The sequence below is a fragment of the Aythya ferina genome, assembly GCF_964211825.1.
Source record: "Aythya ferina genome assembly, chromosome: 3".
In the NCBI taxonomy this organism is placed as follows: domain Eukaryota; kingdom Metazoa; phylum Chordata; class Aves; order Anseriformes; family Anatidae; genus Aythya; species Aythya ferina.
In genome coordinates, this window is record NC_140298.1 from 71,520,444 (window position 1) to 71,546,769 (window position 26,326).

The 26,326-nt window shown below is 41.9% G+C and overlaps 1 protein-coding gene across 3 annotated transcripts in view; it reads left to right on the plus strand.

Annotated features, from left to right (window-relative positions):
* Positions 1 to 25,192, plus strand: part of LOC311434041 (uncharacterized protein) — an 89,576-nt gene extending 64,384 nt beyond the window's left edge. For all 3 annotated transcript variants that reach the window (XM_084513877.1, XM_084513878.1, XM_084513879.1), the window contains 16 exons: positions 945 to 1,040; positions 1,483 to 1,638; positions 2,585 to 2,814; positions 4,244 to 4,382; positions 4,773 to 4,893; positions 6,083 to 6,192; positions 6,985 to 7,134; positions 7,305 to 7,358; positions 9,840 to 10,007; positions 10,939 to 11,091; positions 14,873 to 15,007; positions 16,649 to 16,801; positions 19,577 to 19,786; positions 21,611 to 21,725; positions 24,152 to 24,282; positions 24,409 to 25,192. In XM_084513877.1, the coding sequence (XP_084370003.1) occupies positions 945 to 1,040; positions 1,483 to 1,638; positions 2,585 to 2,814; positions 4,244 to 4,382; positions 4,773 to 4,893; positions 6,083 to 6,192; positions 6,985 to 7,134; positions 7,305 to 7,358; positions 9,840 to 10,007; positions 10,939 to 11,091; positions 14,873 to 15,007; positions 16,649 to 16,801; positions 19,577 to 19,786; positions 21,611 to 21,725; positions 24,152 to 24,282; positions 24,409 to 24,522 (2,235 nt within the window). In that variant the 3' untranslated portion in view covers positions 24,523 to 25,192. The remainder of the gene's footprint in view (positions 1 to 944; positions 1,041 to 1,482; positions 1,639 to 2,584; positions 2,815 to 4,243; positions 4,383 to 4,772; positions 4,894 to 6,082; positions 6,193 to 6,984; positions 7,135 to 7,304; positions 7,359 to 9,839; positions 10,008 to 10,938; positions 11,092 to 14,872; positions 15,008 to 16,648; positions 16,802 to 19,576; positions 19,787 to 21,610; positions 21,726 to 24,151; positions 24,283 to 24,408) is intronic.
* Positions 25,193 to 26,326: the final 1,134 nt, after the last annotated feature.

The window sequence follows — 26,326 nt, forward strand, 5'->3', positions numbered from 1 at the left end:
TGTCACCAAAATGTAGTTATTCTCTGCGCTATATGTTGGAATATTTTGCCTATCTCTACTCCGTTGCTGCTGTTTCTAATAACTTTCTGCTTTGGGTAATAATCCTTATGAGCTCTTTCATCACCTAGCAGCAGATTTGCTTGCCCGGCATGTCTGTTATGATTATACATAAAGTGTTTAGGTCTACTGGTTTATTAGCTGTATCATCACACAGAGGTACACAATGCCACATCAGCTGTCTGTGTGCTAAAGAGGCACCTTGAATGACACTGGCAAAAAAAGCTGGTGTAATGGTAAGGGAAGTAAAGGTGAGTCTTGCTGGTCATATTAAGCGTGTTCTGAGGTAATAGGCAGTTTTAGGTGATCATTCAAAGTTCATGTTTCCTCATTTTAATCCCATCCTTCCAATTTTCCAATATTTGATAATATTGTTTTATTTTTAAAAATGCCTTTCTTGAACAAGGAGTTATAGGAATAGAATTTTCTTCCATTTTTGCCTTGATTTTGGTGGCAATGACACATAAGACCTCTATAGCGTAATGGAGAAACAGGATTTGTACTTGCATGCAAAACTGCAATGTCTTTGATGAATAAGATGTACACTCCTTGGGGAACCTTGTTCTGATGCCTCTGAGATATGACCAGCAATAAATGATGGGCAGTCACTGAGTAGGAACCTAGGAGCTATTCTGTGGAGGCAGAAGTACCCCAGCATCTTGGTAGGAAATACATTCTGGAATGAATCTTATTGCTTCCTTCCCAAAGAGAGATAATAGATGCTTCTCTCTTCTAATACATGGCCTACTTTCAAAGTCAGAGCAGAGTGTATCAACATATCAAGCATCTTGGCCTCTGAGTTGCCTTTCCTTGATCAAATTAGATGGGAGTCTCATAACTAATTGAATGCTGTTCTTATTTATGAGCAGTTGTCTCTTTTCTTTTAGACACTCATGCATTTTCCTTGGAGGACATTCCTAATGGATGGCGGATTGTTTCCAGTCACTATCAACAACTCAATTAATGTAAATTACAACATGCAGGTACTGTAAGACAGCAGCCTTGTGCTTATGTTCAAAAGACACAGAGACAAGATGAATCTACAATGCAAGAGGAAAATAAACCAATGCTATATTGTTTCCTGTCTTTCTTTTTTAAAGAACAGGCGTGAACCAAAAACATCTCTCCTTTTTCCTGTCCAAAAGCCTGTTCTACTGTTTACTTTATGTTTGATCTTTCTCTAAGCACCACAGAGCACTTCTGTTGATAATGAACCTATAATTGTCATTTTTCTAGTGTGCTAGGACTAGAGAATCGGATTATTTTTATGCATGGGCATATGGGTTTTAGGACCATGGTGCTAAAAGCTGGAACTCTGTTTGGGTTTATAACACACAAAAAAAAAACCTGTGCTCACAGTAGCTGAGATTTGCTATTGCTAAGCTCTGAGCAGCAGACCTTCACAAACTCTCCCTTCCTCTCCAGCTGTGCCTTTGCAACCTGAGTGATGCAGACCGAAAAGTTGCTCACGGGGAGCTGACTGCAATGCAGTTTCTAATGGAGGATGTCTTGCAGAACTGCTACAGCTCTGCTGACGAAGATCACACTGATTGTCAAGCCTCATTAGCTAAGAGCAAGCAGGTACTTCTGACAACTCAGTTTGTCATCATACAGCTTCGGTGTAGGACTCCCTTTAGGTTTTGCAACCAAATCTCTGTGAACATAAGAGACCCAGACCTGAGAAGTGTAATAACCTTACCTGCTCCTGGCCATCTGGTAAAAGGCCAAGGGAACAATGTTGTCTCCTACAAATCCTAAATGCTCTTGAGAGAAGCCCTGGTGACTGATGCACCTTGAGGGCTTGCTGGTATTGCTAGAATTCTGGAGAAAGTGGAGATTGTCCTGACTTCTCCCCACAGCCCACATGAGGCCCAGCTCTTTCTTTGGCAAGAGCTATTCAGTGCCAAAGAGAAAGGAGCAGCTTGGCCACTGTTAAAAAAAAAAAAAAAAAAAAAAAAAGTTGTAGACTATTTGTGTTATGGACATATATGCGAGGGATGCCTGCTGGGGGCACCTGCCAGAAGCTACACAAAGGTTTTGTTCAAGGAGAAAAGGAGATTTCCAAACTGCTTGTGATGGATAACAGATATGCTGATCAATTTGTAAGGGGTTCACCTATTTTAATGGGTGAAGAGGACAAATGTAGTTATTTTAAGGTCTATTTCCTTTAAGATCTGAGCTAAGAGTTTGATTTCTATAACAATACTTTTCCTTAGAGAAAAAAGCAGAGTTGCTGTTGAAGATACTCGCTGCAATATAACAAAGGATTTAACTTCTGTGTAGTTTTATCCCCATCTGTGCTGTATGGAATTACTCATTGCAATCAAAAAGTAGCCCTGTTTTTTCCTACACTGTGCTCTGAAGGACACTGGTATACAGGCCAGATGCAAGTTTTGATTGTGCAAGAGGCTGTCACACATTTCATTCCACTGTATATTGCATGAAATGCTATTAAGCAAAACAGAACATGTGAAAAACTTGCCACAAAACTTTCAGAAGCAAAATATTTCTCTATGACTTTTCACAGAACTTGGCAGAAATGATTGACACAAGTACTAACTGGTTGCAAAGCAGCAAAAAAATGTGCAAACTTTTGCTGAGGCATCAGGATCCAGTCCTATCATGTAACTTACTGAGATCTTTCCTGATACTGTGGAAGCAACTGGAAATGTTAAAGGCAGAATGGGGCCGGCTGAAGCTGAGGACTGAGGATATAAATACAGTTTCTCTCTACAAAGAATTTTGTGAGCAATATGGGTAAGTTATTGTTGGATGCAAGTATTCCAAAGTGACTGAAAAGATGACAAAGGAAGGAAGCCTCTGCCTTCTTTATCCATTTTCCTCCTGTCACCCTCCTTCACTAGCTTTTTTTTTTTTTTTTAATCTATCCTTATTTTTTCTCATTATTAACCTAGTGCTTTTGTTTTCCTCTAGAGGCTTGAAAGCTGCCTTTCTTTCCTGTGTTTCCATATGGTTGTTTTTTTTTTTTTTCCTTTTTCTATGTCTATTTGGATTGTTTGCTGATGATGTTTTCCAAGTGCATTCTTCTCAGTTGTGTGACCTGCCTCTGTATTTCAAGCCTCATAAATAATGTTAAGTACAGTATTTTAATAAATGGTAATTTTGGAAGCCTGTTAGATGAATAATAGTAGAATTCTTCCTAACCCCCTCACTTGGCTCAACTTGGAGCAGTCAAGAATAGAAAACTGGAAGATTTCCATGAGAGAGGCCCTTCTGGAAGTAGAAAATGGAACGCTGCCTTTTAAAAAGCCTTGTCCCCAGAAACCACAAAAAAAGGAAAGTGAAAGAGCAAGATGGGTGAAGTAAGGGTAAAATCTGTGCATGAAGGTGCTGGAAGACAAAGCTGTCATGCAAGGGAGCATAGAGGAGGCAATGCTTAGTGGGCCTCTGCTTACGACACCAAGGTGTTTTGGACTGACAGGTTGGAATCCACCACAGAAAGTTTTGTGTTTGCAAGCTTGGGCTGATCTCCATGTGGCAAGGATGGGACTGTTTTGAAGCTCCTGGGACATGCTGTGCCCAAAAATCCCACCGTGTTTCCCTCCTCCACACCCTCACCGGTCCCCCTTGCATAGACTACAGTTTCCTTCTTCCTTCTCCCTGAGCACTGTGGTAACCTTTGTGTCAGGCCACCAAAGGTTTAAAAGGCAGCACGATTCAAGCAATAAAATGTAACAAGGTATATATGCCTTGCTAATGGCTCCTCTGCCTCTCAGAGCAAAGGGCACATCTGCCTTGGCACTTAGCACTCAGGAGCACTTCGCAAACCTGTGACCAGGAATGAAGGAGAGCAGGCAGAGGAGGTGGAAGGAGTTTCATCTGCTTCACTGACAGTGATGGACATCTGCTTGTTGGTGACCAGATCTCCCTGCTTTATCTGGCTGATGCTTTGTTTCTTCCTCTCAGTTTTCTCTGTGTTTGTATAAACCTGGAGAAATTACTGAACTATGCAATGAGGCAGGATCCATGCAAAAGAGACTCCTGCCCTGTTTGGAGGTTGAGTGGGAATATCCCAGTGGGCATATTCAGTGCCTTAGGCATATTCTGCACAGGTTAGGAACAGGGGCAAGGGAAGGAAAATGAAGCTAAGGTCCAAAGTCAGTAAATGCAAACACAGTCATTTGTAGAAAGAATTAATGAAATACGCATGTCTTGGTGGTTCTAGCGCAGACATCTTGCACCCAGCCATGAAAGCCATAGCCAGAGAAATGGGCACAGAGGAGGACTTTGGAGGGCCTGTTACAAGCACTCAGCATATACTTCCCCCAAAAGGAGCATCAGAAATTGAAATGAAAGTGTATCAGGTAAGGGGAGGATCATTAATGGGTGCGTCACAGTCTGGTGGGCACCTGTGGAGGCTGTTGATCGGGGCGTTTGGCAGATGTGGATGACTGGGGATGGTCTGCAGTGGCACCTCTGCTTCGTGGAGCATGGTGTGGGTCCTGGGACAGCCCACAGCAACAGGAGAGCCCGCCTCTGTCAAAAGCATGTGTGGCACAGGGAGAGGCATGCAGTCACCCCAAAATTATATTAACCACGATACTGTACCTGAAACTACTGTATTTTAGAAAAAAAAAAAAAAAAAAGGAAAGTAAAATCGCTTTGGTTCAGTCTGGTAGTTTTCGATATTTAGCAGGTGGTTTTATAAACAATATACACATCTAGTATAAGCTAAGTGTTAAACCTCATTCCAGCTTCAAAAGCTCCTGGAAAGCCTGGAAATCCACATGATCCATGATGTGCAGAAGAAGATTAAACTAGAGATGACTCTAGTGACATCTGAAAGAGCCAGACAAGAGAGCAGCCTCCCCACTGGTAAGGAGAGTTAAAGTACCATTGCTGGGACACATTGGAGGCCACAGACTCAGAGCTGAAAAGCAGCCCTGATGCATGCAGAAGCAAAGCTGCCTTGTGTGTGGACAAGAGGGCAGGTTTGGTCTCAGCTCCCCACATCCCCATTTGGAGGCCCGGGACCAGATAACCAAGGGATGGTTTCATTGATCGAAAATGGCAACAAATTCAGATCCCCTAAATCTAATATTTGACTTCCTCATTATAAGATGAGCATTTAACCATAATCATTGCAAAGACAATGTTGCAGACAGCACTGAACTCTAATTATTCTGGAATCTGCAGGCAGCTTGAAACAGACTGATAAGAAAATACTTCTCTCCTCCTCTGTAATGGAGTGTTAATATCTTAGGCATAGCAATGCAATCTAAATGCCAGACTTTTTAGCATGTTACATATTTACTTTGTACAGTGACAGCATGTGTATTCACAGGCACATATAATACAAAAAGAAAAAGTGGAAATAAAAGGGACGAAAAATATGCCCAACTGCCTCTGGCTGAGGTTGCAGGCAGCCATAATTACTGTACAGAAATGTTCAATTTCACACAAAAGCCGTGTTCCTTTCTCAGTATTTACAGAAAACTCCTATACACAATTGTGGGCCAGGTCATTATTGACGGAACTGCTCCATAATGAAATTGCATTTTGGCTTTGATACCAGAACAAATGTGATATTGCGGCTCAACACAGCTTTTGCAATCTGTTTGCAATGACATTTACTTTTTGTTGTAAACATTTTAGGAAAGCTGAGAAACCTTAAGCTGTACAGCACGCCCAGTGTCAAATCCCAGGGATTACTGAGGGATCAATATTTTGTGACAGCGATACCCACTGATGTGTGGTCTCTTTCCTTTCCTTTTCCTTTCCTTTCCTTTCCTTTCCTTTCCTTTCCTTTCCTTTCCTTTCCTTTCCTTTCCTTTCCTTTCCTTTCCTTTCCTTTCCTTTCCTTTCCTTTCCTTTCCTTTCCTTTCCTTTCCTTTCCTTTCCTTTCCTTTCCTTTCCTTTCCTTTCCTTTCCTTTCCTTTCCTTTCCTTTCCTTTCCTTTCCTTTCCTTTCCTTTCCTTTCCTTTCCTTTCCTTTCCTTTCCTTTCCTTTCCTTTCCTTTCCTTTCCTTTCCTTTCCTTTCCTTTTTCTCCCTCTATTCCTGCAGAGCTCTGGAAACATAGGGTAATGCAAGAAAATTTCTCAGTTGTACGACCACAGATAGTTGAAACATTTGTTCAAAGGCTGATGGAAAACTACCAAGAATCAGATACAGAGGTACATATTCTGCATTTCTATCGAAGCGACAATTAAGCCATGTTTACAGCTTTGTTTATTAAAGCTCTTGTCAATCGCTGAACTAAAAGAGAAACACATTTCTTAAGCTTTTGAGCTCATATTCAGATTATGTTGTTTTGTAATAACAGTATTGGCAGCAAGCTTGTGTATTGCCCTGCTGCCTTGTGACAGCTTTATGTCAGATCTCAGGACTGTAATAACGTGAGGATGAGTTAGGGCTGCAGGTTTATGTCCAACTGCAGTGCAGGATTGCAGGGCTTTATGCACAGTTTAAGCAGGGGAAATTCTTCTTCCTGAGTCAGTGCTAAATCAGGGGTCCAGAATTATGTTAGGAAGCAGGTTTGTTTTTCTTTCTTTTCAGTGAAATCTAAAGAAAATATTTACGACAAAATGACCATTTCAGGTTAAAAATCACAGTGCGTGTTTTTTTCTGACAAAAGGGATGTTGGGTCCCAACAGCTCAGGCAGTTTCTGAGCTGCTGAAAACATTTATCTACTGAAAATTGTCTTTTAGCTTCAGATAGAAAGAAATACGTTATACAGTTCCAGCTAGAACCAATCAAAAACCTGACAAATTTGTTTACCATTAGATCAGTGAAACTGTAGATTGGGTAAAAACATTTACATTGAATAATTTTATTTTTGCATCACTTTGATATCACAGAAACATTTAATTTACAACAAGGTGACCATATTTCATTTTGACAATATGCTGTATATAGCAGCTTGTGACTCAGGCAAGCTGTAAGATTTCTTTTTTGTTTTTCCTAGGTTACTTTAAAAAAAAGCCATTTACAACAGTGTCTTACTGTACTGGGCTGTGACATCATGGCCAGAGAACGCAGCAACTTTGAGACCTACTCCATGTTTTATGAAAATATTCTCCAGCAGCTGCATCATCTACTTTGCCAAAAAGAACAAGTATGCTCAGAGCATTGATTCTACTCTTCAAGAACAGGGCAAAGAGGTTTCTCTGGGTGGGAGGTACTTGCTAAGTGAAAATGAAAGCCGAGTTGTCAGGCTGGGAATTTGCTGAGGTGGAGTTGGGCTACACGAGCACAGTCACTGTGCACCTTTGTGCTTTCCTTCAGGAGCTGCATGCGGTGGAAGAAGGTGGCAACCAAGGCGATATGGCTCTGATGCAGGTTGGTGGTGATGGCCTATCGACTGGTAGGGCTCAGCGGTCCCATTTGGGACAGAGTGTACAAACACATGGTGATAGTCTTTGAGAAGAAAGGTAAGGGGGTCCTGGGGCTGCTGTTCCTGTGCTCAATACCAGAAGAAAGTATGAAATAAAGATAACCTGGAGGCAAAGGTAGTAGTAGCCTGCTGTTCTCTGGTTCATGTTCAAAATGGATGATATACTGGTAACCTTTGAACTTAAGCTTTCACTGATGGGCCTCTCTTCCTACACGAGGCATTTTCCAGAGCGCTTCAGTCATATGCATTGAGCAAGACAGAAATAGAAGTGGGTCAGGCACGTAGGCTATGCTGGTGCCAGGTAGGCTGCATGATGGTTGCATAAACAACTCCCCTCAAGTTGACTTGACTTTGCAACTTCATCTGTGTTTTTTTTTAGGATAGCGGGTATGTGTGGGTGGAATTCTCTGAAGAAGTAAATCCAGCCAATAAATTAGAAATGCCATCTTGTGGTATCATGTGATATCCCTATAATCTATTAGCAGAGTTGGAGGCTTGGCTCCATCATGATAAACGCCACTGCTAGAGATATGTCAGCTTCCACAGAAATCTACAGTGCAGAGAAGACTGCTTGGGTTTCAGGGATGTTTGCACACCAGCATTGGAATACCTGCATGTTCCTCTTCTCATCTGTCCTCGTTGCTGACTACAAGATTTCAGTTTTTATTCTCAAAGTTTCTTATCTGTTTCTTGACTCTTTCCATTTTTTGCCCCCATATCTTTTTTTTTGTACAGTGTCTTGTCAGCAACCTCTCTAATTCCCTGATTCCACTGTCTGCATGTTTGGGAAGGCTGGGTGAGAGAGAAGATGAGAAACGTGTGAGGTTTGAGCTGGGTGGAAAGATACGGGAAGAGTTGATAGGACTTTCCAGAAGTCTGTGTGCACTGGAGTCTCTCCTCTCTTTGCCAGCCCATCACCACCAAATCCCTGTCTCATCTGCCTCTTCTTTCAAGTACAAGACAGCTTAATCCTTGTGAATGGCCAGCCTGGATAGCTGCCTGCTGTCTCTGGGCTCCGCTTTAACCTCAGAAGGGACTTGTTCCCAGTTCCACTTGTCTTCTCAGTGGCCTACAGCAATTAACAGAGGCTGTTAAAAGTCTGAAGAGAGTAAGTGCAGTTGCTGAGGAGAGGTGACAGAAACCATGACAAAGGTTTAGGCATGATCAGTCATAATGGAATGGCAGACAGTTTTAAACCTAAGAAATCTCTACATAATATACGTGGACCATTTTTTTTTTCCCCAATGTACTCCAGACTTGACTGACTTTTTGCTGATTTTACAAAAAAGGCATCCAAAGCAGATGAAAACTCATTCTGCTCTGAATAAAGATCAACAGAGTTTTTCAGTAGGGCTAGAATATGTGTATTTTCCCAAACATTCATTTTCAGAAATCTCTAGATAATGTTTTCTGTAAGACAAAAAAAAAAAAAAAAGGAAAGAACATTTCACTGAGAAACTGAAGTGATTAGCATTTATTACTTAGACCTGGCACGCAGAGGTGCCAGGCAACTTAAAAGCAGAGTGTGCTGTTGGCTATACCTACAATGCCTATTTCTTATCTTCATAATGTAATATGCTAAGAATGTTTTTTAGCTTTCCTCCAGTGTGCTCATCTGGTTGTAAATGCTGTTCAGAGGTATAAGAATGACCAAACTGTTACACCTAGAAGGGATCCACCTATGTGAAATGTAAATGATGTCATTTAAATCTCTTTAAATTCTACCATGCACCTTCCTATTTGTGCTAATCTGCATGCCCTTTCTGACAGTATGTTAATTGTCAAATATCAACAAATGGAGCACATAATTGTTTTTATCGTGTATTAAATGGTCTGTATGTACAAGCTTATCAGCAGACAGCACGTTTGCTCCGATAAATGTATTACCTCACAGCTTACTGAACAAAGCCTGGTCACAATTCTGGCTTTCTCTCTGGAGGCAAGGTAGGTTATGCTACAGGAGGCCAGGCTCACCTGCAGAGTAGACCTGTGCACAAGATCTCCCAAAATCAGGCTCCCAAATCCTACTCTCTAATCTCTAATCCTGTTCCTCCCTCCTGCACTCTTTTTTTTTTGGTCTGTCAGTTCTCATACCCACTACATCTTTCTTTTGTGATTACCACAAATACTTTTTAAGGTTATATATGAACCTTCCCTTCCTTCAAAGATTGGTTTTGAACTGCCACAATTCTTCCTACTGTTTCCAAGAAGAAAAAAATGTTTCTAAAACCAACAGAGATGTACCTAATGGATTATGGGTTATTTCAATGGGTTATTTTCATCTAGCCGCTCAGATAGGAAGATATTGTCACTCTAATACTTAATTCTGTATCATGCTACATATTCAGAACTCTGAATCATTTACTCCTAGGCTATGGTATTTGCTCATCTTCAGCTTTGCTCATTCACTTTCTCTGCTGTGATAGATTGCGGGGCTGAGTCATGGAATGGTTATGGAAATAACTGCTCTCAGAGCCCAGGTCGCTGACTTAGAGGAAGAAAATCTCAGTCTCAAAGAGAAGATAAGGAAAGAAGTACGGGATGAATATGAATCATTAGTGCAGAACCTATTTGTGACTTGTGTCCATCTAAAAGTAGGTACAAAATAAGATGGGGTACCTAATTGGTCTTTTTTGCGCTGCTGATAATTTGCCAGTATGTGTAGCACTCAAAGGAATATATTGCTGTAGTGTGCCAGGTGGATGAGTGGGTGAATCATTTATCTCCTCCTGTATATTTTAGAAGCATCCTGTAAAAATGTCTGGTAGAAAAATTGTGTACCTGTTCCAAGACAGGAGGCATAGTCTCAGTGGAACAGGTACCACATTAGAGAGAGTGATAGAAGCTCTTTTTGGTTACTGTGGAGGAACTTTTTGTATATAATACTTCAATTTGTAATATTCTACATTATTTTTCTTGAAAACTTTATGACCAGTGTGTAATAGTATTGCTTACTCTAACAATGCCTTTGTTTTTCAAGTAGTCCGCTGATTTCTGTGTTGCACTATCATATGTTATTACTTACAAAAATAAGGATACTGCAGTCTAGCCTATAAAAATTGACCTGATTGTGACCATGTGTCGCAATAGGGCAACTATTAGCAACTATTGCTACAGAACAACTGCCTGTAGCAGATCCCCAGGGTTTTTATTCACAGTCCATAAGCCCGTCAATGTCTGTGATCAGGACAAGAGTGACTTGAGGAATACTGAAATTCCTTTTGCAGTCCTGAGGGTGAGAGCATTTTTCACCAGAAAGCCTATTTTATCACCATGGTGCCACTGCTTCCATTAAATCCATACCTCTCAGGACTGCCAATAATTAGTCTATAAATGATATAATTGAAATTACGCTCCTTGCAATGTCCAGATGTAATAAGAATATTGCTCTGTCTTCCTGATACATTGATTGTAGGGAAATAATTATCAAGAAAGACCATCTGGTTGTGACTTCTGAAATCTTTTGAATGTTGCTTTCCCATATGTGCACATTTAATCTCCAGTGGGTTCTGTTTGTAACTGCAGGGGAAGTTGGATGTCTATCGACTTAGCATTGAGCAACGAGTGCTTGAAATCATCAGTGAAGTGAGAAGGGAAGGAGTTGACAATATGATTGATCTGAAGAAAAAGTTTGGCTCCTCCGAAAATAATGGTGACTTGAAAGAATACTTGTCTAAAGTAAGGGAACGTATGCGTGTCAGTAAATGAACACAAGGATAATAACATAAGGTTAAGTTTTCTGAAGCTGGTTTAAGTTACTGCATTCTATCTTGGACATCCACTGGGTGAAGAGCATAGAGGTGGCCCATGACTAGACTCTTAATATCTACTCATTTGTCAGGCTGTCGTGAATCAATCATCTTTGATTGTTTCTTTCTACTCCAAGTACAGAATTTTTCAGCCAGACGCAGTCCTTAGATCCTGAATATCTGCATGTATTTGAATTGAGTTTGTTTTTAAACTTAGAAAGTATGGTGTTAGTTTCAGTCACGACAGATAAAACAGAGTTCCTATGTAGGTGAACATCAGAGGTTAAACTTCCATCTGAATAAGTGTAAAAGTGAACTCATATTCAATCACGTCAGACTGTGCTGTCATCTGTTGTCATTTTCCCAATTTTGCAGGGAGGAAACAGAAAATGAAGTTGCAGTGACCCAGATAAATGTGTTGATAGGTGTTTTATCTTATTGTGCAAGCTGTTCACATAAAAAAGTGGGGACCGAATCCTTTTTTTTCCATTTGGGGTTATTTAGAATAAGAATATATTCAACTTTGTTTTGAAAAAGTGCCCCCCAAATTGATGTTCTGGGAGTTATAAACTAAAGCCTGGGAAGTAATTTTGAGGCTACAATTTCCAAATCAATCCCTTTTATAGTCAAACACATCTCTCCTTGGTAAAGTTCAATTTGTACTGAAACTATGGTAGTCAGTCAGTGAATACAAATGAGATCAAATGGGTAATGGCTAAATACTTCTGTCTGAAGCAAATATGCCTCCAGATCTTTCAAGCAGAGAAGTTTGTGAAACAGGATATAAATGTAATACCACTGTAGAGAGAAGGGCTTTCAACCCTCCCAGTGAACCTGGGGGATAGGAATGCCCAGAAGTAAATGAGGAACTAGTGGAAATGAGAGTTCCATGCCTGAGAAGGCTTCAGGGAAATGTCCACATTCCCACTGGGAAAGGACAGTGTGCAGAGGCAGTGAATAAGGAGAGCAGAGAGCTCACATGCAGTCCAATGGTATGGTATGGGCAGGGTCATGGAAACTTGGTGCACGCAGGTGGAGCATGGTCCTGGGTGGTTACAGGGTGTTTTAAGAAGGGCCAGCAGGGAAGAGGAGCAAGAATTGGAATCTGTATGGAGTTCATTCTCTGGACAGAGCTGTTGTGTGAGTGTGGAGATGTACTCCTGAAAGCCTATGAGTCGAGGTCAGGGGAGGGAGGAACATTGGTGATGATTAATGACTGTGGTGGGAACCTGCTGCAGACTACCTGATCAAGAGGATAAATTGGATAGGCTGTCTACTGGGTGCTAAGAAAAGTAGTCTTAACTTGAGGCCTTGGTTTTCATGGAGGTTTTATCCCTCTGGAAATCTACTGGAAGCAGAACAAAGCATTTTGAAAGCACAGGCAGTTCCTAGACAGCATTAGTAATAATATCCTAAATGCAAATGCTAGAGAGCCAGCCAGGGTAAATCCCTATTTCTGCTGCTCACAAACAGGGAAAATCTGGTGGTATCATCACAGATGTCATCTGAGGCTGCAGTGACTGAAAAGATTTCAGGATCAGGAGGAAGATTGCAAAATTATGCTGCAGCACTGAGACTTGAGACTTCTGGAGAGCAGACTTCTTTAGGGAATTGCTAGGCAGAACCTCTGTGGAAACTTCCAAGAGGGGAAAAGGTGCTTAGGAAAGCCGGTTGATTTTTTAAGAAAACTTAAGATTTCAAAACCAACTGCTCTGTTGTACAGGAAGACCAGGGAGTTTATCCGAAACTTGGCCTTACTTGACTTAGCAAGGATTTTCTTAAACGACTAAAATGCAGAAAGAGATATTGCAAGTAGAGGAAACATGGACAGGCCACAAAGGTAGAATCACAGAGTTCAGACCTGTAGTGATGAAATTAGGAAGGCCAAAGTTCAGATAAAACTAATATGGGCCACACGGGATAAGAAGGTGAGTTGACACTAGATCATAGAATATCCTGAGTTGGAAGGGACCCACAAGGATCCTCAAGTCCAACTCCTGGCTCCACACAGGACCTCCCAAAAACCAGACCATGTGTCTGAGAGTGTTGTCCAAATGCTTCTTGAACTCTGGCAGTCTCGGTGCCATGACCACTGCCATGGGGAGCCTGTCCCAGTGCCCAACCACCCTCTGGGTGCAGACTCTTTCCCTAACCCCCAGCTTGACCCTCCCCTGTCCCAGCTCCATGCCGTCCCCTCGGGTCCTGTCGCTGTCCCCAGAGAGCAGAGCTCAGCGCCTGCCCCTCCACTCCCCTCGTGAGGGAGCTGCAGGCCGCCATGAGGCCTCCCCTCAGCCTGCTCTGCTCTGGGCTGAGCACACCAAGAGATCTCAGCTGCTCCTCACACATCCCTTTGCAGTCCTCCCTTAGACAGTCTCTAATAGCTTTATTTGCTTCTTATACTGTGACACCCAAAACTATACCCAGTACTCAAGGTGAGGCTGCACCAGTGCAGAGAAGAGTGGGACAATCCCTTCCCTCAACCAGCTGACAGTGCTGTGCCTGATAGTAGAGCTTCAGTGCAGGGACACCTTGAAAAATGGAGGACTGGATTTACAAAAGCCTTGTGAAGGTCTTTAAGGAGAACTACAAAGGAGATGCACAGCCCCATGCAATGGTACAAGCTGGGAGCCACCTGGCTGAGTGGCAGCTGAGAAGGACCTGTTAAGAATGGCCATAAGACAGATGAATATTGTTATTCTACTCAGCACTGATGAGGTGGTACCTGGCACAGAGCCCTGTAGAGGGGCCTGGTGGTATAAGAGAGTTTGAGAAAATGCAGAGTCTAGCGGGTGGCTGCCAAAATGGTCATTGGCCTGCTGTGGAGTACATTGCCTACAAGAATTTGAGGGAGCTGATCTGGTTTAGGCAGGCAGAAAGGAGTTCAAGAGGTGATCTAAGAGCAGCCTTCAACTACAGCAAACAAAACCAGAGCTGAACTCATCTTGGTAGCACCAGATGGGCTGCAGGCACCAGTTGTGGTGAGGTAGGCTTGTGCCAGACATCGGGAAGTCTTCTTTATGAGGAAGGCGGTGGAGCAACAGGATAAGTCGGGGAAACTGTGGGAGCTCCACCTCTGGAGTTGTTCAGGACTTGGTTAGACAAGACCATAGAAGACATGGCTTAGTGTTGTCAACAGTCCTGCTTTGAGCAGGAGGTTTGACCTGGGGCCAAGACCTCCAGAGGTCCTCTGAAACCCTTTTTTCTATGATTTTTGTGTAAAGAAACTGCTTTCCTCTGCCTTAAGAACATTTTCCAGGAAGAATTTGCTATTCTGAGCAAAGAAAAAGAAAACCCGATGACTATACTTCTCATGAATCTTCTAATTTTGTTCTTAATAAGGACATTGTAATTAGGGTGAACCAGGCTACTAATAGTGTATGAACCAGAATCTCCATTTGGCATAATTACAGTGTTTATCACCATTAACCATGCTTCATTTCTGAGGGGCTTACCTGCTTGCTATTTTGGATTAGATTTCTTCCATTTTTTTCCCCAGTCCCTGGACAATGTTCACATTTCCTGTTTCCCTGGAGACACAGTAATAAAGCTTATTGCCAAAGGCTGTGCTGGTTCAAAGTTTGAACATTTGAAAATTAGAATGAAATGCAAATAGTTGTCTGCTTTCTCAATTGTATTTATTTCAAAACCACATACATGTCTTGGGGAAGGTAATTTTCGTGGGTGTCTACTTTTACGGATGTCTTCTGTAGCAGGAACAGCTGCAGCTCTTGCAGGATGAAAATATCAGGCTAAGCAAGCTGGTGTGCAAGCTGAAGGCTCTGAACTGTTGGAAGCAAACCACTCAGAAGGCACGGCTCTCCGCAAAACTGAGGGATGCTGAGAAGGTTATATTTCCTTACCATTTCATCTGTTTTAAGTGTCTGCTAAACTGGTCAGACTCATTATTATTCAGTGAGTTTATAGGCTTTCAAGATAACCACAGGTTTTAGATATAAAACTTTTTCCCCTCTAAGTTACAGATGTAAGGGTGGTCTTCAGCTGCGAAGGGCATGAAACAAATCACTGATGCTTGCTTGAAGCAAGAGCCTAGGAAGTATGAACAGCCTACAGTATTCCTAATTCTGTTGTTGACTTAGAAGAATAACTATAATATTATATCAAAATAAACTATATCACAACTGACCAAACCATATGAAAAAGAAGACAGGCAGATATGAAGTGAAAATGAAGTAGACAGTTTGCTTAAGAGAAGGCTGACGTTGTGTTTTGTTTTGTTTTGTTTTGAAATTGGTATCTGCTTAAACAAAGCAGAACACAGCATGAGGTTTATAAATTTAATTACAGAAATACAAGATGAAGCACAAAAATGACTAAATTAAACTAAAGTGAAGATGGATGGAAAGAAAAGTGCCTCACTGCTTTAAATGAGGCTGATTAGAATGGAACAAACAGGTTATTGATTGTTATATAGGTTAATTAGCTGCACATGTCAAGCAAAGGGAAGGCTGAGTGGATCATATTTGTTAACTTAAAAAGAGTGAAAGCAAAATCTTTTTTCTGTACTTGTTAATTTTGAAGCCAAATAAAACTGAATATGTATGTACTCAGTTCAACTGTATCACAGAGATGCTAAATTGGTATTTTATTAATTTATTAATTTATATTAGATGTAGATCAGCCAAAGATGGATTGAATTATTGAAAACTTGTGGATTTAAATAAGAAATAAGAATTATCTTCACAGTATTTAAAAAAAAAAAAAAAAAAAGTCTGAAAGAAAAATAAATGGGAAAATTTGGCTTTTTTAAATGCTGAACTAGCTCATCTTGCTGAGACAGAACTTTCTTGTGTCTGACTCTGCAATGACCCTGCATACCTAAGAAATGGTATTTCACCATCCTCCACTCAAGTGCAGAGGATCCTGGAGCTTGCTTATAATGGGGAAGGAGAAAGAGCTGTTAAATCTGTGCCTGACATAATATCATGTAGATATATATACATTTACATTTGTGTTTAAAACAAACAAAAAGACCCTACCCAGAAGGAAAACAAGCTACATCACACACATTTTTCCTTTACAGATAACGAAGGAATAAACAGATTAGTAGATGGACAGCTCTTTCTAATGCACAAACGAGATGAAGTTTTGTTCTGCGCTTGTTTACACAAAAGAGCTTGAATTGTTGATGTGGATGTAATTAAAGAGGTGCAGTAGTACCCTCATGAAAGATTGTTATTATTTTAGTTAAAAAATACTGTCATCTCCAGCTGGAGTACTTATGCCTGTAACTCTGGTCAAAGCAAGAAAGAAATATGCAGATTTTAATCTTTAATGAACCTCTCTTGTCCATTCTGTTCCACATTTCACCTTAAAATAATCCAGCCTCAGTTAGAAGAAAATATGAACAATTCAATCCTGCTCTACTAAAAATCTCTTAGAGATTATCTTTCAAGAAACCTGTTGTTATATGGAAGAGAGAAAATCCCTGCTCTCATAACTGTTCCTGTTATTTACTTTGTTTACAGGAAGCTGTTCAAAACAAAAAAGAGTGTCTGAATGCTAAGATGATGGCAGAACAAGAGGTGACTTCATTGGAGGGTCAGCTCACATCCATAAGGAAAGCTCTTGTAAAATCTCAAGCAGACAATGACAAGCTAAAGAAACTGCTACATAAACAGGTATCTGAGTTAGAGCTCCAGATTCATCAGCATAGCAAGCTGAATTCTCCTCTCCATCTCACTGGCTTTAATGAGGATTTTGCCTACTGTTATTTTGTGAGAGGAATGGATTCAAAACCAACTGCATGATACAATTACTGAAGCTAGATATGTATTTTATAGCACTGAAATAGTGTGTTCATTTGAGCGTTTTCACAACTGCAGGTAGAGAGAACTAGGGAAAATCTGTAGCATCTTGTATAAAGTTTAAGTCACAAGCCAAAATGACAGCTGCAGGTACTATATTCATATATGTGATCAACATTGCTTGATCTATGTTTTTGCAGAAGAAAAAATGCATTTGATATTTTATTCCACAGGCAAAAATAATAATTAAAAAAAAAAAAAAGTTACAGACCTTGAGGTTATTAATCTCCTACCCAATCATTAAATTTCAAGGAAACATTTAGACATGTTGTCGTTAAACCCACGACAAAATCATTTCACATTTTTTGCCATCTGAATAGCTTCATGGATATATCACTGCCATAATGAGCTCCCTTCTACACATGGCTACATGTGCTGAAATGGCTTGTTCCTCAAAGACAAACTGAAAAGTGCACCCTTCACTTGCAACATAATTAATGCCAGGTGACATGACTATGGAAAATAAGCCTTGTCAAGCCAACCTCATTTCATTCTGCTGATAAGATTACAAGTTAGATAGATAAGCATAATGCTTGAGATGTAATACATATTTGGAAAGACCTTGTAACGTGGGTTAGCAGCATACACCTTCTGTATTTAAAATTTTAGCATTATGCAGTATCTCTAAAAATGCTACAGGGATTAAGAACTAGATTTTTTGACATCTTAAAAATGTGTTATTTTTATTAAATGAAGCTGGTTTCTGATGGATTTCTACAGGGACTGGTAGCAGAATTTTCAGTATTCAACATTTTGGTCAGTGGCTTGGAAATAAATGCAAAATTATAGATTAAAAAGTTTACTGATGACATATTTGAGTAGGAATGTTAGTGAATTTGATGAGCTACATTTAATGAATAATGATGTGGGCAGAGCAGGTGTACAGAGTTGTACAGAGAGCTTGGTAACTTAACTATCTCTCCAAGAAATATTGCGGTTTATGAGTAGATACAGAATGAGAAGAAAGCAAGGCTTCTACAGAACAGGGTAACAACATCCCTACAAAAGGCAGGGATCGTAACAGGCAAATGAATGCAGTGGAAGGAAAGGATGGATGCTGCAGTCTTTTAGTTTATAAACAGCTAAATAACACATACACATTAAAAATGGTTTGTGTACAACATGCTGTAATACTGCCTCTGGTTCCAGAGTGTGCTATAAAAAGATGGGAAAATACAGAGAGGATGTGGAAATGGATTACAAAAAATGATTTGAAGGCTGCAGAAAACAGTCTAGAGAAGGACCCAGTCTGTTGTGCCTATCTAAAAGGAAAGTGGCTTGTTTATAATCTACAGGTATTTTGTAGGGAGAGACCAGCAGATGCTAAAGGGTCCTTAGAGAAAGGTGTAACAAGAGGCAGTACCTAAAATTTGAGGACAAACAAACTGAAAATTGGAAATAAGAAACAATATTTTCAAAATGGGATTAACCATGGAAGTGACAACATCTGAGTATCCTTAAGTCAAGACCAGATGCCTTTCTGGGAAAGATGGCTTAGCTAAACCAGCTTGCTCATTCCAGTATGAGAGTAATTGAGGTAAATATTGTGGCATGTGATATTAAAAAGTCAAATCTGATGCTTAATTGTTCCATTCTGAGCTTGTTGGTCTATGAACCTCCAGTCTTAGTATGGCTTAGAGAGCTTCCCAAATAAAATATTTGGGGCCTGAGTGCTTTACGCTCTGACTCTGATTTTTTTGCTGGTACGGTGTTGCCTTTGGATGATAAATTGTTTTTTCTGAACAGACAAGCTGCCAATTTACTGCCAAAAGACCCACTGCATCTACCTTCTTTCTTGTGGCTGTTTTTGTTATTGGTTTTGTTTTTTCCTTCGGTTTCTGACATCGGCTTCTGGTTCTTTCTCTTGTTTCTAATTCTTTCCTTTGTATAGATAGCGATGAAGGTGTTTACAAATTGCAGACTCCATTTCACAACCCTTGGCTGTGCAGGACAGCTTGACCCAATCTGCGTCGTTTGTAATACCATTGCATTCAGTTGGGATACAGATTCTAAAATGCAGCCACACTTACTGGCTTTCTCGACACGCAGTGTATAAACAGCAATGTTTGAAAATGCTGTGCTCATTTTTCCCCTCTCTTGCCTTGTTTATGCTTTGCTTTTAAAGACAAGTCCCACATGCAGACCAGAGGCTGGTTGCACAGAGCAAATTACAGCAGAACAAGGAAATTGGAACCAACTGCCTTCTTGTTTATTTGCAATTGAACAAGTTCTACACACAAATGGTGTTTCAAGGCTTCTCTCTCTCACAAGCAATGCTGTAAATACAGAACTCTGTTCCCACTCCCCCTTACCCTTCCCATGTGCTCCCCCCTCCTGCAACCCAGATTTTATTTTGAGTTTAGGTCTTGACTGTTCCTTTCATAAGATCTGAAGATAATTCAGATTTGTGTACCAACATTTCATTCTCTTCAACACCAAGCCATGTGGGACAGGGTCTCTCCTCATTCTGCTCAGCTGGGGATAGTATCTCAGGACTGGTCACCAGGGTTTAAAAGGAAATCTAAAAGGTGGGTATGAGAATTGGGGGAAGTAATCCAAGTCTGAAACTTTCGTGATCTTCTGTTGTAGAAACAAATGCTGTTGGAAATGGGACATCAGATGACACAAGAAGCTAGGAAGAGAGAAATTCTCAGTGCGATGAAAGCTGAAAATGTGGAGAAGATGCTTGAAGAAATAGAAGGAAAAGAGCAGAGACTGGAATGCCTGACCAAGGGAGCTGAAAAGCCTTCTAAAATAGGCCAGCTTCAACAAAAAAGGGTCAAAAAAGAAATGCACGAGGTAAACTCTAAGTATGCATTCAAAAAACAGAAATGATAACATTTCTGGAGTAGCATTTCTGGACAGTTTTAACACTGTCTAGCTACATCTGAGCAAATTCCCTCAAGTGTCTGAGTTTCATGGTGCTTCACAGCAGCCCTCCAGGGTCTCACAGCAAGTGGCACTGTGCTGGGTGCTGGATGCTTGGGGTCATGCTCCTCCTTTGGGTGGCATCTTGTGTTTCTGGTAGCTGTTGAGCTCATTTTGGTATCTTTGTCCTATAGAGTGAGTATTGTTCCCCTTATTTTAGAAATAAACTACCTGGGAGTTCATGCAAGGTGCTGTGCAGCGGGAACAAGAATCTGCAGTGCCTGGTACTTCTCTGTGACATTTCCCAGGCAGGGCTTTCCTCCCTCTGTGCCAGTGCTGCAGAGCTGATAAACTGCTGTCCTTTTGCTTTATCTACTGCACGTGTGACGTAAACCCTCTGCCCTTACCTCTTTGTTTTGCATACATTACACCGGTGTTTCCCAAATTCTGAACTGCCAAGTGAACATACTGGGGAGGGGGCAGCTTTAACTCTGTCTGTACACAGAAATGGCATTAATTTTAACTAAACCGAGGCCATTGTACCGAACTGATGTATTGACTTCAAATTGGTTACTGCATTCCTAGTCGTGGATTTAGTGCAATTGAGTAACCAGGTCACTTTAAGAGCATCCCCCTGTGAAAAGGACTGTAGAGATTTAACTACTTCAATTTAAAAATGGTTTGGCCAAGTAAATCTCTGTGGATAGTGCAGCTGGTAGAGCGAGCTCTTGGCTCTGAAATGTGCAGTGTTTCTTTTGTCGTGTAGCCTGTGGAAAAAAAATGCTGTTTGGAAACTGCTTGATTAGACTTTAACTAGATGAATCCATCCACTAACTGACAGCTTTGCTACCACTAAAGTCTCCTAGCCCTTGTGTTCTTGATCTAGAAAGCACCTTGTAAATGTATCTGAATGCCTCTCTCGTAAGCCAAGCAAGTATATTCTGTCTTCAGTCTTCCGAAGCACCAAGGTGAAAGCATTGACTGTTTGTTTTCCAGAGAGTCAGGATGACAAATGCCATTCTGCTGGGAACAATTTCCAGGCTGCTGGCATGTTCTCTCAGCAAAATTGTAGGGCAGTTAGAGACTGCTACACAGCCGAAGCAGTGGGTGCAGACATGAGGCCACTGATTGCAGTGTTTTCTGTCTTTGATGGGGCTGTGAGCTGGGGCTCTACTTGCTGTGATTGCAAAATAACCCTTCAAGAGAGCAGAGGCGGCAACAGCTGGATCAGCCTTCGAGGAGAGCAGAGGGCAATGGCAACTGCAGTGGGGAGGCTTTTGCCACACAGCAGTCCCAGCCACAGGTAGCACCTGTGATCATTAGCAACAGCAAGCTCTGCATTTAAACTTGGCTGGCAAACTCTGTGGGAGAGATGAGGGAAAAGCTGCCTGTTTTTTTCACATACCTCAGCCCTGAAACCAGAGGTAGGGTTACACACAGAGAACAGTGAGAGAGGTCCTCTGTGCTGGTTTTATTTTCCTCCCGCAAAGCCTGAAATGCAGATTCCAATTAAGCAATAACGAGGATGTCAGTTTGCCCTATTTTCTGTTGTATTTTGCATCCAGAGGGATCATGGATATGCTTAGCAAAGCTGTAATTACGGATTATTACAACCAGCAAGAAGTGATGGTCTCTCATTCACAAGCACGCACAGGGCATCGACATTTTTTCCTCTAAATCTAGGCCCCTGCTTTAAGCTGGAATTGCTGGATTATGAATTTTTGTTGCTGCCATTAATCCTTTTATACCTTTTAGATGGGAAGCCAGTTAACCCAAGAGCGCAGTTTCAAACTGGAGACCTTCCAGCCTGCTGATGAACTTCTGTGTCAAGTTTATGGTCTGGAAGCTTCCCAGAGGAATGTGACTGCAGGTAAAGACAGATTGTGTTGCAACCTGTTTCCTTGGGGAAATAAGTCTTATGAGCTATGTGTCCACCTCCCCGAATCCCTCCTTAACCTTTGAACCACCAGGCAACTTCAGCCAAGTATGAAAGAGGAGAAGACCTCCTCCATAACTTAAGTGCCTAGGTGGAAGGGAAAGACCTAAATCAGTCTCAGGAAGTGATTCCTTCCCTCACTGCAGCTGCTCAAGCAGTACAAGAAACATTGAGCCCCAAGCGAATAGCTTTAAACCACTGCTTAGGTCATCTTTTGCTTTGTAGGGACATCAGGGGAAATACGAGGGGTCTGTATTCAGGGGAGGAGGCAATTAGGAAACCGAGGATCCCAAGTGGTAGGAAATCAGGCTTCATTAGTGGCTCTGGTCTTCATAAAGGTTGCTTACGAATCATGTGGACCAGTGAAACAAATTGGTACACTGGTAATTTGATGAGCTGCGTGCCCATGATTGTAGGTGTCTTTAGAGGAGCTCAAAACAGCGGTGAGAACTTCCTAGCCTTTAGACAACTTAACCTGGAACTTAAACTTTAAGAAAAATCTTCCTTCTCTGCTATTTGCTAGTGTTTTTATTTTTTTATACAATGCTTACATAATTCACATAGTTTAGAACACTCAAATAAGGATTTCTACTCCTATCTGCCTGAAATTGCTGCTTTCTCTGTGGTATCAAAATCCTGCTGGGGCTTCAGTCTGAGAAACTCATGCAGACGATGGGTGATACCTAAATCCCTAGTAAATTAAATAGATAGATAGGAAAAAATAAACAATGATCTTTCAAGGTGCAGCTCTATGCCACAAGGAATGTAAAGTAGCACAGATTTAGTTACAGTTTGCTCTGCACAAAGACACTAGTTATTCCTGCCAGAGGAAACTGAGAAATGCTCGTTAGCACGCTGCTGAAGACAAGACATGAACCGATCATGGAGAAATAAAGCACAGGGAGGTATCTTTAATTAATGCACACATCTGTGTGGTTTCTGTGGCTTTAAAACAATGAAGTTCGGGGGAAGTTTGTGCAAAATTTCTAAGTCTGATGATAGTGAGAAGAAGGAAAGCAGGTGAGACAGAATGGAGACTTTTTGTTTTTCCCTTGCAGTAAATTGCTGGTGTTAAACATGATGCAGAGCTAGAGAAATTGTCTGAGGAGCTTGGAGCTCCCTGTTGTCAACAGAGGACTACCATCAAGCTATAGACTTACACACTTAGTCTGAACCTCTCCAATATATTCAGCTACCTTTTTTTCCTAATTTTTCTCCTACGTCTGTAATAGTAGATGAATGTTGTGAGGTATTTTTTTCCCCTTCAAAAAGGTAGCAGGAATACAGCAGATCTGTTTTCCCATGGATCTAGTTCCAGCCCCCCTGATCTGAGCAACCTGAGCCACATCCTCTAGCTCTTCCTGTGCGCCTCCTCCATCTTCACATCTTCCTTTTCCCTCCCAGCTGCGCTGAGCCATGGCCTGTCTGGGCAGTGTAAAACAGCCACTGCACTTCTCCCTGGGTTCCTGTGGTGCTTGTGTAGTCTCTCCTCTCAAGCCCCGTGCTTTGGGCTGCAGACACTGCCTGCAGTCTGCCTGGGGTAGCTCTGGGAGAGGCGTCTGCTCTCCTGGTGCTTCACAGGAGGCCAAGTGGCTTGGACACACATCCTGGACTAACGCCAGACACAGCCAACCTATACAGTCCAGAACGTTTTGCATCATAGCTGAGGAAGAGGAACGCCTTCCCAGAAAGTGCAGGGTTGCAGCTATGCAGCAAAACGCCCTCACTTCTCGCCTACAGTTACTGGCAAGGCTAACGGGTGGTTTCGGTGCAGTACAGCAATGCCACGCCGTGCACAGGTACAAAGCGGGGTTAGACCGTGTTAGGGGTGGTGCCAACCACAGCATTTGGTTCAGCAGGCTGAAGGGTGGCGTTAAGCGGCTGCATCTCTGCTTTTGGGAATCCTAAAAGGACAAAGACTGGAACTCACCAGGAGCACATTATTAACCCCTCCACTCCCACCTCTTTTGATCTTGGTTTTCAACAGGACCAAAAAAATCAGGGTTGTAGGGAAAATAGGTGCATGTAATTGGGCACAATTTTTTTTTTTTTGTTTCATTGATCTATTTCCTGCTTGAAAAATAAATGCTGATACCTTCGTTACTGTGAATGAGCAGAGCTGAGAGTGAGCTGTTATGTAAAAATACTGCAACTAATTTTTGCTCTGCTTTGTGTTAAGATCATCTGTGAACCACTTCGTGCAGGCCAGGCAAGCAGCTATTGTTAGCACTGCCCTGAGCGCTCACAGCTCACTCCCTTTCTGTTGCTGTTGTTAACATTCTGCTAGAGATCAGAAACAACAGCTGTGGCATTTATTCAACTCAAGTTCCCCTTTGGCTGTGTTGTCAATAACACTCCAGGTTCTGCAGCCCAGGTCCAGAGGAACAGGCCTCCAGCATCCACTCCGCTTGTGGATCAGAAGCAGCGCCCTCCAAATCCTGACCCAAGAAGCAGCACCGTAAAAAGAAGACACACTCAAAGACCAAAGACAGTAAGAACACTGGCGCTGGTAACAGCAGCCTGAGAGAGCTGCAAATAAGCAACTCTTTTGCTCCATGCACCCCTGGGGTACCCTGAGATGGTTGGTGACTCTTCCATTTGTTACTTGTGCTTCCAGGTTCCTAGCAGATGGAAGGAGAGCGCGGCAGAGAGGCCGTTACCACACCTAAATGAAAAGCCTCTTCCTACTGTCTTCCTGCAGCTACAGGAACAGAGGCCTGTCCAGAAGTAAGCCTAAATGTGTTTTTTAATCAGTTTGGGGCATTTCAGAAATTACCCGGGTTGGCAACCTTGAAGTGAGAGAAGCCCCATTTATACACAAATCAAAGGGAGGCAGCAATCCTCCAGTGCTGTGCACGTACACTCCAACACCTTTGGATGCAGTGCTGGCAGCTAGAGCCAGTTCATCCTCTAACTGGGTGATGCAGGTCCTCCTGAGCAACAGCAACACTGCACGTCCTCCCCTGACGGCCAGTGCAGCACAGCAAGGCAAGGATACCAGTCGAAACTAACAGGCTTCCTTTTATTGCGGTAACCTTGGAACACAGCCGTGCAAAGCACAGCTAAGTTCTCAGAGCAAAAGTGGTTTTAGTTAAACTGCTTCCCTATTGCAACCATCGAACACCACCACATCCTGCCTGGCTGCTTTTACCCCCGGAGGTTGCTGCCTGTGCAGTGAACCTCTCATGTTTAAAAATGAATCATCAAAATGTCAGAACCTTTACCTTCCCTAGCACCTTCTTCTCCTTCCCCCTAGAAAGGGGAAGGAGAGCGGCTCCTTGCACCGTGCTGCACTGCTAGAGCAAAATGCATAAATTCATGCTCCCTTATCCGCACCTCTCCCGCATGTAAACCCATTGTTTTTATAACTGAACCAATAAAGGAATCAAAGCTGTTTTTCAGAGATGTGTCAGATTGTACTGCAGCTTTTGATGATGAGTTAGAATGCTAACCTATCAGCATCACCCAGGTCGCTGGATGCTTGTGGACGTGAGTAACAATACTCACCTCATTTATAAATAACCAAGGCTTAGGCATTATTATTTCATTCAAGCTGGCTGCTACTGTACTACACTAAAACAAGTCACAATATAAACAGAACGCTGTGGAATCAGTCATCAAATAACATGAGTTCTTTTTAAGGTGTGCCTTAAATGAATAAAAAGGGGGCTGGTATTACATAAGGCCAGCTGTTGCTGAAGGAGTTATCAAATGTGATCATCACACATTCCAGGAACCAGAAGCCAATTTGGACGTAGAACAACATCCCCTACAAGAAGCACTTACACGCCACTGCAGTGGTAGAAATGGAAGGGATGGCTCAGGATAATCACAGCATCTTGATGTAATACTCCTCTGGGAGCTCGGTACAGCAAAATTCAAAGATGAATTTTGAATGAGTGCTGCACCGACAGAAGGTTACCCTCCAAGAGCAGCAGTACCACAAGGCTAGTACTATAAGAAAAAGCAATCCTGCAAGGGCTTTCAGTGCTGCGCTGTGACAAATTTAATTCAGTGCTTGACTGCATGATGTAATGGGTAATTTTCTGGAAGGCACAATTTTAACACCTCAGGAAGCTCTAGGTTTCCTCCATTTCCATACAGCCTTTCCAGAAACAGTACTCAAGTTTTGCAGATTTCTCGTATTTGACCGAGTTATGCCACCACTACCCTAGTGACACATTCGCACTTGACTACTCACAAAACCATCGAGGTCACAACGTGGAACTACCGAGGTTAGTTCACTGAGAGCTGGTGATGGTTTCAGTCAGCCTCTGACTACAGAACTGCACACCCTATGTTGGCTTTTTCAAGCATACTCTGACAATCACTCCCTAGCAAATATCCTTGCTCTCCTGATTACACAGGAAAGGCAATCAGATCCAGAGCAACCCCTTTTTCACGTAGGCAGGGATCTTAACATGAAGAAATGCTTTAACATGAACATTAACAGCTTGCCCAGAGCCACAGACTGCAGCCCCTCTTCCACCTTACAGGCAGCCAGCCAGTATTAGGAACTTTGCTACTGGAAAAAG